Source organism: Bombus terrestris, chromosome 9 (genome assembly GCF_910591885.1).
Source record: "Bombus terrestris chromosome 9, iyBomTerr1.2, whole genome shotgun sequence".
NCBI classification, from domain to species: domain Eukaryota; kingdom Metazoa; phylum Arthropoda; class Insecta; order Hymenoptera; family Apidae; genus Bombus; species Bombus terrestris.
The window spans coordinates 107,779-123,753 of NC_063277.1; the positions used below are offsets into that span (position 1 = coordinate 107,779).

Here is a 15,975-nt window from a genome sequence, read left to right on the forward strand (position 1 = left end):
AAGAAAGGAGTAATGAGACAACTTTCCTTAGAATAATACTTTCGAACGATTATTATTAAGCGCGGTAACTTAAGAGTTTGTACTTTTCGAGAGAGAGGGAGAGAGAGAGGAGACAGACAAACAGACAGAAAAACAGAGAGAATGAATGAGTAATTGAGCGATTGAGTGTTGAGTGAGTGAGTGAGTAAGTGAGTGAGTGAGCGAGTGAGAGAAATGTGGTTGTTGTTGACTTTTGCTCTTTTAACTTTTATTTTCTTTTCCAAGAAGTTTTTATATTAACTACACTCGCAAACTGTGGTTATATATGTACAACAATTTCAATTCGAAGCGCTACCGTACTTTCAGATATACATATATATTTTCTTTGATGATTTTTCATCTTAATATTAATACACAATCACGACCGGATATTTTACTTACAATATGCATTTCAAGAAAATATAAAAAGGCATTGCAAGTTTGAAATGATTAAAAAATTTGTTTATATTTGCACGTAATTTGCACGTGGCTCTTGCCTCGATTTATGTGCACATCCACATATGTACACGGGCTCTCTTTCTTCCTTCCGATACAAAATGGACAAGTTATTGAAATGAACATTCGGTATTTTTCATAAAAGCAAAACATACTTGTCCAAAAGCCGGAAAAATCGCATATATTGATGTTGCACGCAAAAGAGATTACCTTATTAGCGGGGAAAAAGATAAAGGGAGGAAGAGGAGGAAGAAAAGAAAAAAAATCTCACAATCCGTTATTCGAATGTACGCGCGCGTATATATTTACACATGACTCTTTCATATTACTATTCTCTATTCATTATTCACTTTTTCAAATAAGCTCAGAAGAGGTATTTCGCCGTAATAATATTAGGTAAAATTCATTTAAATATTCAGTTCGAATAATTTCCTTATGTAAGCGCTTAGGACTTGAGGCGATTTAATGTACAGATTGTCGGTCATGTTGGGAAAGAAATAAATGAAAACAATTACGCTTATTCTTCGCTATGGTGTGCTATGACTGAATAAGAAAATAATAATTCAATTTCATATAACAATAGCAAACTATCTTCGCCAATCTTCATTATTTTAATGATGATGGAACAGTAACTGAGAAAAGAAAAACAGTAACTGTAAAGAAACTGTAGAAAAGTCGAAAAGATATATATATATTTTTTACTGCATCACATAAACAGCGGCGTAAAGTCGCTTAGCTTTGCGATACTTGAGATAGTAACAACTATATACATAGCACTGACATTGGTGATGTCGTCGACGTCGTTAATGTTGATATATATTATGATGTAAAGCGAGAAACGCTTAGAGAAAAAGGTTTGCTAGGGAAAACTGTGTAATATTTGTTCGTTGTTCCAATTAATAATATTTTGCTGACAATTAATCGCTTTCATGTTTACACTGTACAACTTTCTTCATGATGTAGTTACAACTTTTTATTTACTTTGATTTTACTCCCTCATCTTTCGTCTCTTTATATTAAAATTTTCATTCAGTTTCTGTCTTTTTATTTTCTCTTGTTACAAATTGCAAAAATGATTTTCTAGTAATATTTTGTGGTAATATATTTATACAATAAAAAATGAATTAAACATTTTCCTAATAATTGCATATCATTCCACCAACAAAGAATCAATTTTTTGGGAAAGAACCAATTCCAAATGATTAATACATTTGTAATACAAGTCTATTCCTTCATAATATGTTGCAATTTTTATTTTGTATTCACGATTTACTCTATCAAACGTCTTAAGGGCTAGGCATCTGTTCAATTATTAGAAAGAAATACTTCTATCAATATTTTTGTGCTTGTTTCATACCCGAATAATTATCAACTATTCGCCTTCTTTTTCTACCTGTATACGATCGGTTAATAATTGCATCACAGATACATCACAGATTAATGTTTCTATTTTTTAAGCAAACTAAATGAATCTGAAATTATGAATTACACATTAACATTAACAAATTTATCATTGTTCAGCATACTTATGCAAAACTCTTGTGAAAGCATTCAATGCTGTTAATCTATCAAGAGTAACTTTAATGTGTATCTGTAGAATTTTTTGCAATGCGTTTACAAATTTCAAAGTAGATGACACAAGTATGTGTAACCATATATATAATACAATATTCATAAAAAGCAGTTAACACGATATAATAATAATAATAAAATGTGTAAGAGTATACGTAAAGTATACAAAGAAAAAGGGGATGAAAAGAGACCAAGGGACACGATTCGTAAGAATTTTGTATTTATGTATGTATAGGTACGTGTAGGTTAAAGTTAAATGATGAAACGTAGGTAAAACAGGATGTATTATTCCTTTGTAGATAGAAAATTTATTTAACGTCTGGTATTGATAATCTTTACTTTGATTATTGTCTAAAAATGGATTTGAATTTATCAGTATGATTTTGCAATTATCGATGCAGATGTAAACTTGTCTTTTATACTTATTATTGACACATAATTGTTTATTTCGTGTTATGGAAAATTAATTCTATCTCATTGTATTATGTGTCCCAAGCGATTGTTAATTAATTTAATCTGGAGAAATACCAGAGAGTTATATAAGGACTTTAATCATCGATAGATGGTAATTCAATGTTGTGAAAATACTCGATCTTGCATTAAGTATAGTTATTCGAAATTATTGAATGATTTAAAAGAAACGTTAGTGCATCACATACACACATACATAGGTGGCGAAATATGCTTTTCATCAAACACTAACATATTCAAATTGTACCTGTTTCATGTAGGAAGCATCGGGATATTATCACAACATCACTTTATCATACATATGTACATATTATTATATAAATTGTATTGTGATTACAGAGCGTGTGATATACAATAATATTATTGAATATTAATAATAATTGATTTTTCTATACTTTTTTATATTATATTTGTCAAATTGCACGCATGAAACCGTAATGAAAGGAAGAAAATGAATGTTCCATTATACAGGCACAATCGACCGCATTATCGGAAAATAAATAATGCTGCGCACGCTCCTTAAAGGGAAGTTGATTTTCATAGTACCCGGCAGCTAACGCAAGTCATAACCATAACAGAACGCTGCGAGGGGGTTGTTCAGTGTCGCCTTGACAGCAGCCGGAGTTAGAGTTGGATCTGTTTTTCTTCTATCGTATTCATGCGCGTTGTCTAACAGCTTAACCAACGATCTACTCTATTACACATCTTAGACTAAAATCTACTACTGATTATATTTTTCTTCTGGTAAGTGATGTTTTTCATATTTTTTGAATAATTTACAAATAATATTCTTCGATACTGATTATTTTTGGCACACGTATACATATTCACGTGTTTGATCGAATACAATATATATGTGTTCTGTATTTAATTTTCACTTTATTCATTAATTTTATCCTACTTTGATAAAAATAGAAAAATAGAAAGGATCGAAATTTAGTGGAACCAAAAGATTTTTTACAATATTATTGCAACGTTAAACATACATATAAATACATATAAATTATGATTGTCCGATGCAATGAAAAAAAAATTTTTCTTAAATTACCTACGTATATATACATGTACATGTATACATGTGCATTTAGCGATAAATCGAGGGGACATCAACAGATATGTTTCTTCAGTTTCTTCGTCTGGGTACATACAATGATAACTAACCTTTACTTTTATTTCTTAAAACTGTTACATATATTCATTTTCCATATTTTAGTACACTTTATCGTTCAACGTTCTGTTCAATAACAGAATTGCATTCTACGATTTCGTCATTGTTACGTTTTAATTTTGTTTTAATATGTGTACTTTTTTCTTTAAAATGATCTTTTCTAATTCTATATATTCCTTTTCAAAAATATAAACAAGTGTTTGAGTTTTGAACCTATAAAAAAATTAGAGATTTTTAAGGTTATGTACGTTTTTTCAACTATATGTGCATTATATATAAATATAGTCGCATACATAGTATGTATGCATGTTTCGTATCGACAATATACGAGTAATATAAAACACAAAGCTAACTGAACTTGAGATATTTTTATGAGAAACTACATGACATAAAAAATCAGTGGGGATTATAATATAATTAACCTTGATTAAAAGAAAATTAGATAATCATTATTTTAAGTTGCAAGATATTCCAATTGAATGGAACAAATACCTACTATAATTGCTTCGTTCCAGTTCGTAGATCAGTGCAACTAATATTTTAGAGATAATAAAACTAGGATAAATTTAATTTTTAAAGGGAAAGATTGGTTTTATAGAATTCTTTTCTCGACGAAAACACAGTGAAGCAATCTGTTTTTCGTATCTATATTTCTCATGTTTTATTCGCTTTATCAATCACTAATATCAGTTTTCGAATTAGTTAAATTCAATTGTCCGAACGTTGTGCGAGTTTAAGTTGTTTCTTTCATTCAACAGAAGAAAGGTAACGAAAAACTGTCTTTTTATTTAATAAATATTATACATTCGCCGGAAAGAAAAAACAATTAATTGTAAAATGAGAAGAAAAAGCTACTGAAAATAAAGAAAATGATGAATTATTAGAAGCTTTTGCGATAATATGTGTGTGTGTATATATATATCTAATAAAAATATAAATAAAATATATATAATAAATATATATATATATATATACACAACAAAACAACAATAATATATAAAACAAAACATAGTTTAGAATATCTAATTTTCTGGTATATATGTACATAGTATATGTGTAATTACATATTAACCTTAACCTTAATCTTGAAAGTTTATCATATTAGTTGGTGTATTATACGTACCTATCGCTTTTAACGATACCATCCTTCTAGAAGAATTCGTGATTTTTTTATATACATATTGCCAATTTTTCTCGCAAACACACACTTTTTTCGTGCCTTTCCTTTACTTTATCTGTTCTTCCCTCTTTATTAAGGGATCACGGTTATTCCTGATCATATTCAGTAAATAATGGGCTTATCTACATCGAAAATCGAATGTGAGACCACCCGATGTGTTCGTTAACCTTAAATCGTTACGCGACATGGAACAGGCGACGTGTATAAAATAAATGTTTTAAAAAACAAGTTCTAATTATTACGTCATACGGTGGACGGAGGATCGACCTTTGACATTAATGCAGGGCCGATAATTGTTTCCGGTTGCCTTGCGCAGGAATTGATATTGAAAAAAAAGAGATAAAGGTAATCTTTAGAACAATTATTTCTAAAAAAAACATTAATATTATACTATTTTACTCATTAACTGCATACATATGCATATACATATATCCATACATACATACATATGTATATGTAGAAATTTTTCCTGAATAACGAGATTTTGGGATAAATGCCGAGTACCGAGTATCAAGTGCTGAATTATTCAACCCATCATCAGTCGTTTGTCGTCTTGTCACAAAGTTCATTACTTTCCTCACTCCATAAACAGATCCTTCTAACTGTAAGACATCCTTATGTGTAACTACACACTATACGCGTTGTGAGACACCGCGGATAATGTTGCTGCGTCGCATTGGGTCATTGGTCATATGTGCGTATTTCCTAACGACCAATTAGGAGAATATCGGGCTTCTTATCGACACTCGAAACTACAGCATAACATCTGCGACTCGTAGAAGCTAAACTCGTGGCTTTCGAGAGTTCTTAACACGTATCGTCATTACCTTTATAGAAGACGTAATGTTAACGTAGGTTCATATACTAACAATATGTGCTTCAGATTGTTTTCGATTTTAACTCATTTACTCGGTACACTGCTCGAAAAAAAGAGGAAGAAATAGAGAAGGAAATAGTTTGTCTTTTGAAATAGAAATCTGGTCGTGAGTAAACCAATCGATGTTAACAAGGATCGAGTAGAAAATTCGACACAATACACGACAATTTTTCCAATAAATGGGATCGTTTTGGAAGCAACAAAAAGAGAGAAAGATTAAACCGTTCGAGATAGGACAACAGAGAAGGGTGCTTGGCATAGAAATAGATCGGCTAGCAGCGCGCGTATCCTGCCTTTGATCGTTTCACGGCAGATCAACTTCAATATATGAAGAGTATGCCCTTAAATCTCTGTTATACACGTGTATTTTTAGCGCTTGAGTCAAACGACTCACACAAAATGATCACAAATCTGTATTTAATTCCCGTTTCTGTTGTAAACGAGTAACGGTACACGTAACAAATGCAGACACTGAACTTAATAAATACATAATGGGAATTTGTTTTTCGAAGTTGCCATTAATCGGCAATATGGAAAAATAAAAGGTAGTATGCAAATATCAATTGTTGGAAGGATATATAATATGTACATACTATTTCGGCTTGGTATTGTATTCGTATGTATACTCCGTTTTATGCAAAAAAGATTTGCAGCGTTCATTCGATCATTATGTACTTCGACGCAGCTATGAACTTTTGACTCAAAATATTATTTTCTCGACAAATGCTGATAATGAGTATTCGCATGTATAACTCTATTAACGATAACGGCGATAAAATTGAATTTGTTTCGAGAATGGATTAGAACGAGATGGTTAGACCGCGCAAACTATTTGATGCATCGTTCTTAATTTATCGACGAAATTTCGTGAGATTTGTTTGTTCTTGAATCAAGGAGAAAATCGATAAACAAATAGGGTAAGCGTGTAGCGAACGGAAATAAGATGCATTTGGTCTCTGCAAAGTTTGCGCGCGAACAACTCGTGAACGGCGAGGCGTGGCGCGGCACAGCGGGGTCGACCATTTGAATATCTATCGCGATGATACGAAACGCCACTTCTCACTGCATCGGTTATGTACCAACCAACACCCCCTTTTACTTATATACTTACTTATACTTTATACTTGCACTCGTACTTTAACTGGTGCTACTGCTTAACTACGATTAACCAAATTATGCATTCGGATCAAATCAAGATATACCCTCGACAAATAAAGTATTATACTTTGATTTATTATAGTTCCTTAGTTTTCACGATGTGGCCACATCTTTCTCACACTAGTATTTGCGGTATTATATGTACATTTAAATCTATAAATGTGTCGTATATTCTGTATCATATGAGTATACATATAAGTACATAGATACATACCTATGTCGTGTGCGTACGATGTATGTATATACGTATACGTACTATTGTATAACAGTGGTGCATTGCATGCATTATCCTCTCTGTATCAATTTACAGATCGCGCAACGTCGATTTTTTGGTAATGTTTGAAAAATATTGGTAATGTTTAACATTTTGCAATTCATCAAATAATAATATGTATTCCGATAACTGATCTACTTACGAGAAAACATATGCTTCAAGAGAAAAAGTCAATGATCTTTTCGATAATCTAAAATAATTAAATAGTAAATAATTTAAAAGATAAATAAATAAATAAATAAATAATTGAACACCGATAAACTGCGAGACGCAAATCATCTCAACGATATAGAATAGATACAACTGATATTGTTTGCAATTACACAGTTTGCAATTTTTAGGATTGCAACACTAATTAATTTTAACGTACTGATAGATAATAATAAGAATGAATTGAGCCTATTAACGAGAATCCACTAATCATTTTTATCTTTTCGTTTTTATTTTGAAATCATCCAAACAACGGAACGTTTTTCATACCAAAAGATTCCGTTGAAATTACATTAATTAAAAGATATACATCAGAGTATCGTACAGTGATCACAAGCGATAAACCATGAAGCATAAAAAAAAACACCAAAAATATGTAAATGATTTGATTAACTGAATATTTAATATGGTAATACGTATTTAAGCCAATTTTTCATATATATAACTAATAACAAAGATTTTTCGTTGATATAAGTGGGAAAGAAAAGTTATAAACGAAGTTGCTAGGTATTGCAGCGTGTTCGGACTAGCTCTGACAAACATAACGAGAAATAGCGTCGCAAAATTAGTTTCAATTGATAGCGTATTATACGTAGGTTTCAGTTTCTTGACTCACAACCAGATCCTTATTCATATAATATATTACATGTACATGAAATATATATGTGTGTTATAATTCTCTGGCATTCGGTACAACTGGCGTTTCGATCGATCATACAGCTTGCGAGACGTTGAAAATGTCTCTTTTGTTTGCTGTTCAAGTTTGCATCGTCGTGAGTCGAATATAACTTCTATACAGCAATAAATGTATCGCTTTACTTACACTTACTTACACGAAAATTAGATGTTTTCTCATATAAACCATATACCACACATTTTGTGTTTATTAAATCGTCGATGAATTCAAATGTACATTCTGTGTTTATTATTATTATTATTTATTATTATTATTTTTTATTTATTTTTTTATTATTATTTATTGTTTATTATTATTATTATTATTATTATCATTATTATTATTATTATTATTTATTATTATTATCTGAAGTTTCATCCGATCGATATTCGTCTTACTTTTTTTCAATTATTTGAATCGAATGAAATAAATACAATTTCGCTGATCGAATAAAATACAAATTTTGTTTTTAGCTGACAATGAGATTGGAATGCTGTGTAAAAAACATACTTTTACGATGCCAAGACGAAGGAAAATTGTGAAATTAATTTAAATTGTATCTAACGTGGCGCATAAATTGCTGAAAACAAAACAAAAAGAAAGCGGAAAAGAGCTGACGAGAAGGGAAAGCAAGCAGAAACAAGAATATTACACATTCACCAATGGCTCTTTGAATTAGCATTTATCTACTTTATTCGCATTCGCATTGTATTCCTATTCATATTCGTATTCGCATTTGCGATCTCAAAATCAAATTACAGCAAGATAAAGAAATTTTGTAAAATGGCAGATCATGAAAGAATTAGATTGGTGGTATTAGGTGGTGCCGGTGTTGGGAAAAGCGCAATTATACGTCGTTTACTTGGGCAAGGATTCAGCGAAAGGTATAGGCCTACCGTCGAAGACCTCTATTCGAGGGAATGCGTTCTCGGTACACTCACTCTCAAAGTCGATCTTCTGGATACCGCTGGTAAATGTTTTCTCTTCTTTCGCCATTACGTTATATATGTATTATATATATATAATATATATATAATATATACGTATATATGTATTATAAAAATGATAAGGACCAATATAGATAACGCATTTCATACGATTTCAGGAGATTTGCAGTTTCCAGCTATGAGAAGGTTGAGCATAGCTACGGCACATGCGTTTCTTCTTGTTTATGCCACAACATCGTTACCAAGCTTCGAATGCGTAAAGCGATGTTTCGAAGAAGTCAGAGAACAACGACCAGATTTTCAGGTACCATACTGAAAATAATATTGATCTAATAAAGTGAGAATATCATTTATGAGAATATAAAGTATATTTACTTGTTTCCATATTTGACTGTGCGGCAGGAAGTACCGATAGTCGTTGCGGGAAACAAAGTGGATCTTGCAACGATGCGAAGAGAAGTACCAATCGAAGACGTGAGTGAATGGTTATTTTGTGAATTGCCGAAACTTCGTGCCAAAGTAATGGAATGTTCAGCTAAAGACGATTATAACGTCAAAGATATTTTCCGATGTTTCGTCACTTTATCCAAGATAGTGCCAAAGAATCATGTTGGCGAATCAGACGAATCAGCCCTTCGACGAAGATGTTCGGCGTACGGATCGCGCAGGTACTCTCTCTTTTTCCTCACTCCCCTTTCTTTTCTCTTCGTTTCTCACCTTTTCTCATTTCTCCTTCAGTCGTTATCTTACATTCTTATGGTACTTTATCTGTTCGGCATGCCGATTAACTTCGCAGCATACATATCGCTTTCTTTTCGTTACTCGTGACTTTCTGACTAATTATAAACAACAAATTTCCAAAAATGTAATATGTTATACCACATGTCCGTATAGTGTACGTCTAAGTACGTAAAACACACGCGTGTTACAATACAGTTGAGGAGATTGGAAGTAACACATAAACGTACGGTCCTTATATTTAATTACAATATTACAATATACGTATAAAACGAAAATATTACAATATCATTTACTTTAAATTCAATATATTGTTAATCGCAGTATTGTTACGAACGCCAAGATTAAGTATCCCTCGGCTTTACTGAAGCGTTTTTCGAACAAACTAAAAATTGTAGCTCGATATCTCGGTGAATAAAGGTAAAGAAGATTAAGTTTAACGCGTCGTGTAACGCTTTTATAATGTTACGAACCCTTTCCCAACATATACATATGTGGTGCTCGATCGTTACTTGATCGATTTCGCGTATTACAGAAGCGATCGAGTCGGTAGGTCTGGAAGTCCACATGGCAGAACCGGAAGCGCCGGCTCTGTTGGCAATTCTCAGCAACTGGTCGCAGCACAAAGTTCAAATGTCGTCACTGTCAATGAGGAAGCGAAGAGCAAACCGCGCAGTCGTAGCTTGATTCGACGCACTTCGCGAAAAACCAAACAACAAATTAGAGACACTTATACGGATGACTGCAATATCTCGTAATTTTCACCCTCTCTCCACTTCTCTCTCTCTCTCTCTCTCTCTCGCTTGCTTGCGCTCTTTCCCTTTCTCCCCCCCCCTCTCCCCCTTCTATCTACCTACAGTACCGAACAAGATTACAAGACATTTTGCATATTTGAATATTTCGTATATTTAAAAGAAGAAAATGTACACTTTATACATCCTAAATGTTGCTTACTATCTCCAGAGTGCAGACATAAAATCTTAAATCCGTAATATGATATACAACGTAAAAGTTAGGAAAAGAAATGTGAATTTGGATTATAATTTTAGTCAGACAAAATTATAAGATACTTGGCATATTTTTCATTTGACGATTTTTTTAGTATTTTATCCGGTTGCGAGCAGACACAAAAATGAAATTTCATCATCTAATTATAATATTAGAATTTGTTATAATATTATTTAAAAGAAAAAGAAATTCTCAAATTTGTACTTATTTCCCTCACTCTTATGTTATAAGCATCATATTATATGAACTGGTTTTGTATGCTTACTTTGGAGATAATATGAAACATGTAGGGTGTATGTATATTCCCTTCTTTTAAATATATGAAATGTCTTGTAATTTTATCCAATACTGTAACCATATATTTATCTATCTCTATCTTTCTCCAGCCATTCCCTATTTTACTCACCTTTTACGTGTAATTGTTTAACTCTTTGTGTATATCTTGTCGCAAGGTTCGCTAATGAAACGATATCATAGTATGTACTGCGTATCGTGTACGTTCGATCATTTTCGTTTTCGCATTAAATAAATAGCACGAATCTGATACGATACGTAAAAGCACTCTCATCTCGTATGCGATAGCATCTCATAAGATAGCAACAAAAAATATACTAATGTCAATAAAAGATTTTGCCACTCTTGGTCGTATACAGTAATTATAAAAAAAGGACCAAATTTTCCAGTTTTAATAATTATAATGTACTTAAAAACAATATTTCGCGTTTTCTTTCCTCAATTTTGTTATCTTTAGAAAAAAGTAAAAACCAATGGACCAATCAAAACTCATCCCACTCTCCCTCTTCTCTTTCCTCTACTAAAGGATTTTCATTTATTCATATTTTTTATCTATTTTAAACCAGTCCGTCCGTTTATACGTTGATATTTTCACATCTTAAAATGTGTAACAATTGTCTGTTCGTTAAAAATTGTCTGAAGCACTTTATATCATTCTGTCTTTATATGCGTGTACGTACGCATGAATACGTATACTACTGCGCGTACGCTACATATTGAATACCATGTGTGTTAAATTTAGAAATGTGTATACACCATCAAAACAGTCCGATATCGGTATATGGAAAGCGTGGGACTACTACGTATGGTATATAAAACAAAACTTTCAATATTTATATCAAGTCGATCTTTTTAAGTGATCCTGCTTCAATTCTTTCACCAAGCATGCAAAAGTTATACTTACTAAATATTTCAGCAATGTCGACGAATAATGAACAGAAGAATATTTTTTCTATTAACTGTTCTGAGAGCTACTTTCATGAGTTGAAACATATATAAATTTAACTATGCATATTACGGCAGAAGTGTGGCCGTGAATCGTGCATTGCATATCGTGTTTTGCATTAGAAAAAGAAAATTATTGTCGTAACGATACAAACAACACGAATTAAAGGACAAATAACTCATCACATATCGAAACCAAATGTGTTTGGAAAAAACACGAAATATAAATACGACATGTACAATTTTTTAACAGGCTGTATTAGTTACAAAGTTGTTGTAAGTACTACAGATATTATATTCCTAATATAATTATATATCTAAATATAATTAAATGCGCGCGGGTGTATGTGTGTATGTATAATATATGTACAATACAAAAATATTTTACAAATGAAAATATATCAAATGAATAAATATGAAAACAGCTAAACAACATTCTAATTGTAACACATTATAACTTTTAAATATATAGTTGGTGTTATAGTTGGTTTTATATTACAATAGAATCGAATTGTGTTACTATTTGAAGAATACAGTCAGAGAAAAGAGCAAAAGCTCACGATGAAATTGTAGTAACATTGGAATTTGTGTCCGAATTACAGCCATTATCGATTCCTTCAAATAAATACTTGTAATGTTGGATGTAAGGCTGATAGCGTTCCCCTTTTGTAAAGCCTGTAGCATTGTATAAATATAAATTACGCTGTTTAAAAAATTTGAAAACCGAATAAAAGAGCGTTGCGTCTCCAGTTGCCTTTGCTGCTTCCAGAAATTTTCTGTCAGACACCTGATCCACCATTCCAACTGATCGAATGTAACTAAAATTAACAAACAAGTGAATAACAAAATGACGAATCGATCTGCAGATCGAGATTCGAGAGGATCGACTAATTTATCTCATAAATTACGTCGTATGTCATTCATGTACTATATGCTGTATGTTATCTTATTACGGATATATGTATAACAAAAATACTTAATATTTACCGTAGCGCTGGTAAAATGTATCCTTTCGATAAAAGAACTTCGATTATTTCTTCATGAGCATTTCCTAAACGTTTCAGCATATCCAGTGCAAGTTGATGAGCAGCTGGATACAGATTCTCTAAAGAGAGCAATAGGCACGCAAGAGGTTTCGAATCGGCAACTACATGATACTGTAGTAATTGATGAAGTTGGTAGTATGCTTTACGTTGAACTAATGTTGTAATAACTAATTCGTGTAAATAATGCTGTACGGGTATACTGTGTTCCGCTAATGATCTAAAATGAATAACACAGAAAAATTTAGTTATAATATTATTCGCTATGCGATCAGAAAAAAATGCAAATTTTTGCTTTTTTTATGAGGGAGAGAGAGAGAGAGAGAGAGAGAGAGAGAGAGAGAGAGAGAGATGGAGGAGGGGAATGAAAGAGAGAGAAATACCTGATATATTCTAAAAGAACCCATACAATCATTTTTGGTTCAATGGTATTTTCAGGAAATTTCGATAATATATAACTATATACATCACTTTGATCCAGCAGCAATTTATACTTGTAATTTTCTGTTGTCGTGCTTAAGCATTTTGCGTTATTTTGCAATGGAGTACCCATCTGAATAAGCATTATATATGATCAATGGAAATCAGAATAAATTAACTAGTCAATTAAATAAATAAACGAATAGCAAAGAAAAAACAAAATTGCATAATTACCTGATTTTGTATTTCGTTTTCTAAGTAATTCCTATAGACAGAATTTAACTTGTTGAATATGATTGGCATATCCATTAAACTTATAGGCAGCTGCATCATAAAATTTTGTAACACGTGTATCAAAATGTACTTTGTATTTGTCCGTTGCATTAAAAATTCAACAAGCAACACTTTGTCTGTGATCAGTCTCGCCAAAGACTCCAATTTTAATTCAATATACCTGTACATATATATATATAAAGCACAATCGTCAACAGTATTACAACAAATATTTTTACATTTGGTTTTTATTGTATATATATAGAAGGATAAAAAAAGGTATTGTGCAACAAAGACAGGTCATTACGTACCAGAGGCAACCTAATTTTGCATCAATTATTATGTTCGGTTGAAAGACAACCCAATTTGGCGAATCTGTTGGTAAAACACTACTATTAAGGAAATACATGAAAGATACAGAAACAACAGAAATATTATTTTATATTTCAATGTCTCTATTTCATTTTTGTTAAGGATACATAGTTGGCAAGGCTGATATGTTTCATTTGACAAGGTTGTTCCTGGAACTTTTAAATTATATGGTTTGATTGGTTTTGCTGGTGCCATGCTAGTATGATGCATTACAGTACCATCGCTTATGCCCGATAACATAATATCAAAAATCATGGATGTCTACAGAAGCATATTCATATTTATCGTTTCCTATACATTTCATGTTTCAGTGTGCATTAATTTACTTACTTTTGTGGTTTGATGATGTACAATAATAAGGTTATCTACAACATTAATGGCAAATTTACCACTAACATCGAGTTTCAAGATATGACTTCTTTTGATTGTTGTCATTCTACTTGAAAAACGTAAAAGAAGTATAAGATATAAAATAACAGATATAAAGTTGACTTTAAATCAATTAATGACTATAAAAGACATACTTATGCACAGTATATACATATACAGAAGCAGCCCCAGTAGAACGATTAGTACCTGGTTGATGACGTAGCAAAATAATGCAAGGTATCCCATATAAAACTGTCAATGCCACGTCTCTCTCATAGACGGCCAATTTTCCTGGTTTTGCTGTACCAACTTCCACTAAAATGATTTTAATAGGGACAACTCTATTAGGGTTATTCCTAAATAATGTCAGATTTACCACAATATTTCTTCATATATCAAATGGGTTCCTTACCCTCGAATTTAGTTAATTTATGAAGATTTCCAGGTGTTACATGCAATGTCTGCATTTGATTTCCCACTGTCCCTGATGATAATAATACCAAATAACTTTGTGGACAAAATACAAACCAATTAACACCTAAACTTAAACATTTCAAAAATCTGACATTGCGTTTTTCAGGATTTACCTAAAATGATTAAATGCCTTTAATTATTGTGTATGTATACTGTAAACACTAATCATAGATTATATACAAATATTTATTTAAATCTTTTTTTTTTTTTACTTGAAATAACTCAACACCATAATCAGTAACAAACAATATTTCATTTCCATGTGTCCAAACAAATCCCAATATAGTTGCATTTTTTCCTTTACATGATTGCGAATATTCTATGTTATCTAGTCCAGCTACTGGTGAATAATTTATAAATTCAACTGAAGAATTATTATGTTGCACTGCCAGTATATTCATATCAGGAGAAAATTTAATAGAGATCACTGGACCTTTATCTTCCATTCGGAAACTTAAATTTTGATTTGGTCCTTTAACTAATACACCTGTCACACCTCCAGATCGAACAGCAAATACCTGAATCACAAATAAATTTTGCTCACTGACCAAACTTCATTCTAAGATACAATCGATCATAGAAAGATTCTGGCACTGTACAAGAAGAAGGAAAGCTTTTGAGTTATTATTTATTATTATCTAAATATTAAAAGAAATACTGAAAAAGCGCGAATTTACTCTTTTTCAGTGTATCTTTTAATATTTAGACAATAATAAATAATAACTCAAACGTAGTTTTCTACTATTAGCATAGTATAACATAATACATTGGTTGTACATTTACTGAAGATATAGAGCTTAGAAATTAAAATTATACTATGTTCGAATCCTTTTATGACTGATTGTACATAAAAGAAAATCCACTTCTAACCTGTTGTTTTGAATCATCAAAGAAAACATTTGTCAAACAGCTGACTGATTCAAACCTAATTGGATCTGAAGATAGTTCTAGATAATAATCATCATGAGCATCTTGATCAGCGGCTTCCATATTTTTCAATTGCTCAATTAATTATAATCAATTTAAGGTTTA

At 31.6% G+C, this 15,975-nt stretch overlaps 2 protein-coding genes and 2 long non-coding RNA genes across 5 annotated transcripts; 1 reads left to right on the forward strand and 3 right to left on the reverse strand.

The window, feature by feature from the left end:
- Nucleotides 1–1,547: 1,547 nt before the first annotated feature.
- LOC100650286 (GTP-binding protein Di-Ras2) lies at nt 1,548–12,741 on the forward strand. Its single transcript, XM_003397453.4, has 5 exons — nt 1,548–3,261; nt 8,534–9,030; nt 9,166–9,311; nt 9,410–9,675; nt 10,281–12,741. The coding sequence occupies exons 2-5, from the start codon at nt 8,844–8,846 to the stop codon at nt 10,501–10,503; spliced, it is 822 nt and encodes a 273-aa protein (XP_003397501.1). The 5' UTR covers nt 1,548–3,261; nt 8,534–8,843; the 3' UTR covers nt 10,504–12,741.
- Nucleotides 3,173–5,664, reverse strand: LOC105666035. Its single transcript, XR_001098964.3, has 3 exons — nt 5,312–5,664; nt 4,809–5,232; nt 3,173–3,898 (listed from the first exon to the last, which is right to left on the reverse strand). It is a non-coding gene; the product is annotated as an uncharacterized LOC105666035 (long non-coding RNA).
- On the reverse strand, nt 8,880–9,511 carry LOC125385608. Its single transcript, XR_007225076.1, has 2 exons — nt 9,383–9,511; nt 8,880–9,336 (listed from the first exon to the last, which is right to left on the reverse strand). It is a non-coding gene; the product is annotated as an uncharacterized LOC125385608 (long non-coding RNA).
- On the reverse strand, nt 12,230–15,970 carry LOC100649885 (regulator of MON1-CCZ1 complex). 2 transcript variants are annotated; one of them, XM_012311635.3, is made up of 11 exons: nt 15,814–15,970; nt 15,156–15,461; nt 14,882–15,056; nt 14,625–14,784; nt 14,431–14,539; nt 14,208–14,361; nt 14,040–14,103; nt 13,690–13,909; nt 13,419–13,588; nt 12,980–13,255; nt 12,230–12,810 (listed from the first exon to the last, which is right to left on the reverse strand). In XM_012311635.3, the coding sequence occupies exons 1-11, from the start codon at nt 15,931–15,933 to the stop codon at nt 12,549–12,551; spliced, it is 2,016 nt and encodes a 671-aa protein (XP_012167025.1). In that variant the 5' UTR covers nt 15,934–15,970; the 3' UTR covers nt 12,230–12,548. The 2 variants fall into 2 exon arrangements, with proteins under 2 accessions (XP_012167025.1, XP_003397497.1); XM_003397449.4 differs by having other exon boundaries at nt 14,431–14,536; nt 15,814–15,950.
- Between the last annotated feature and the right edge of the window lie 5 nt (nt 15,971–15,975).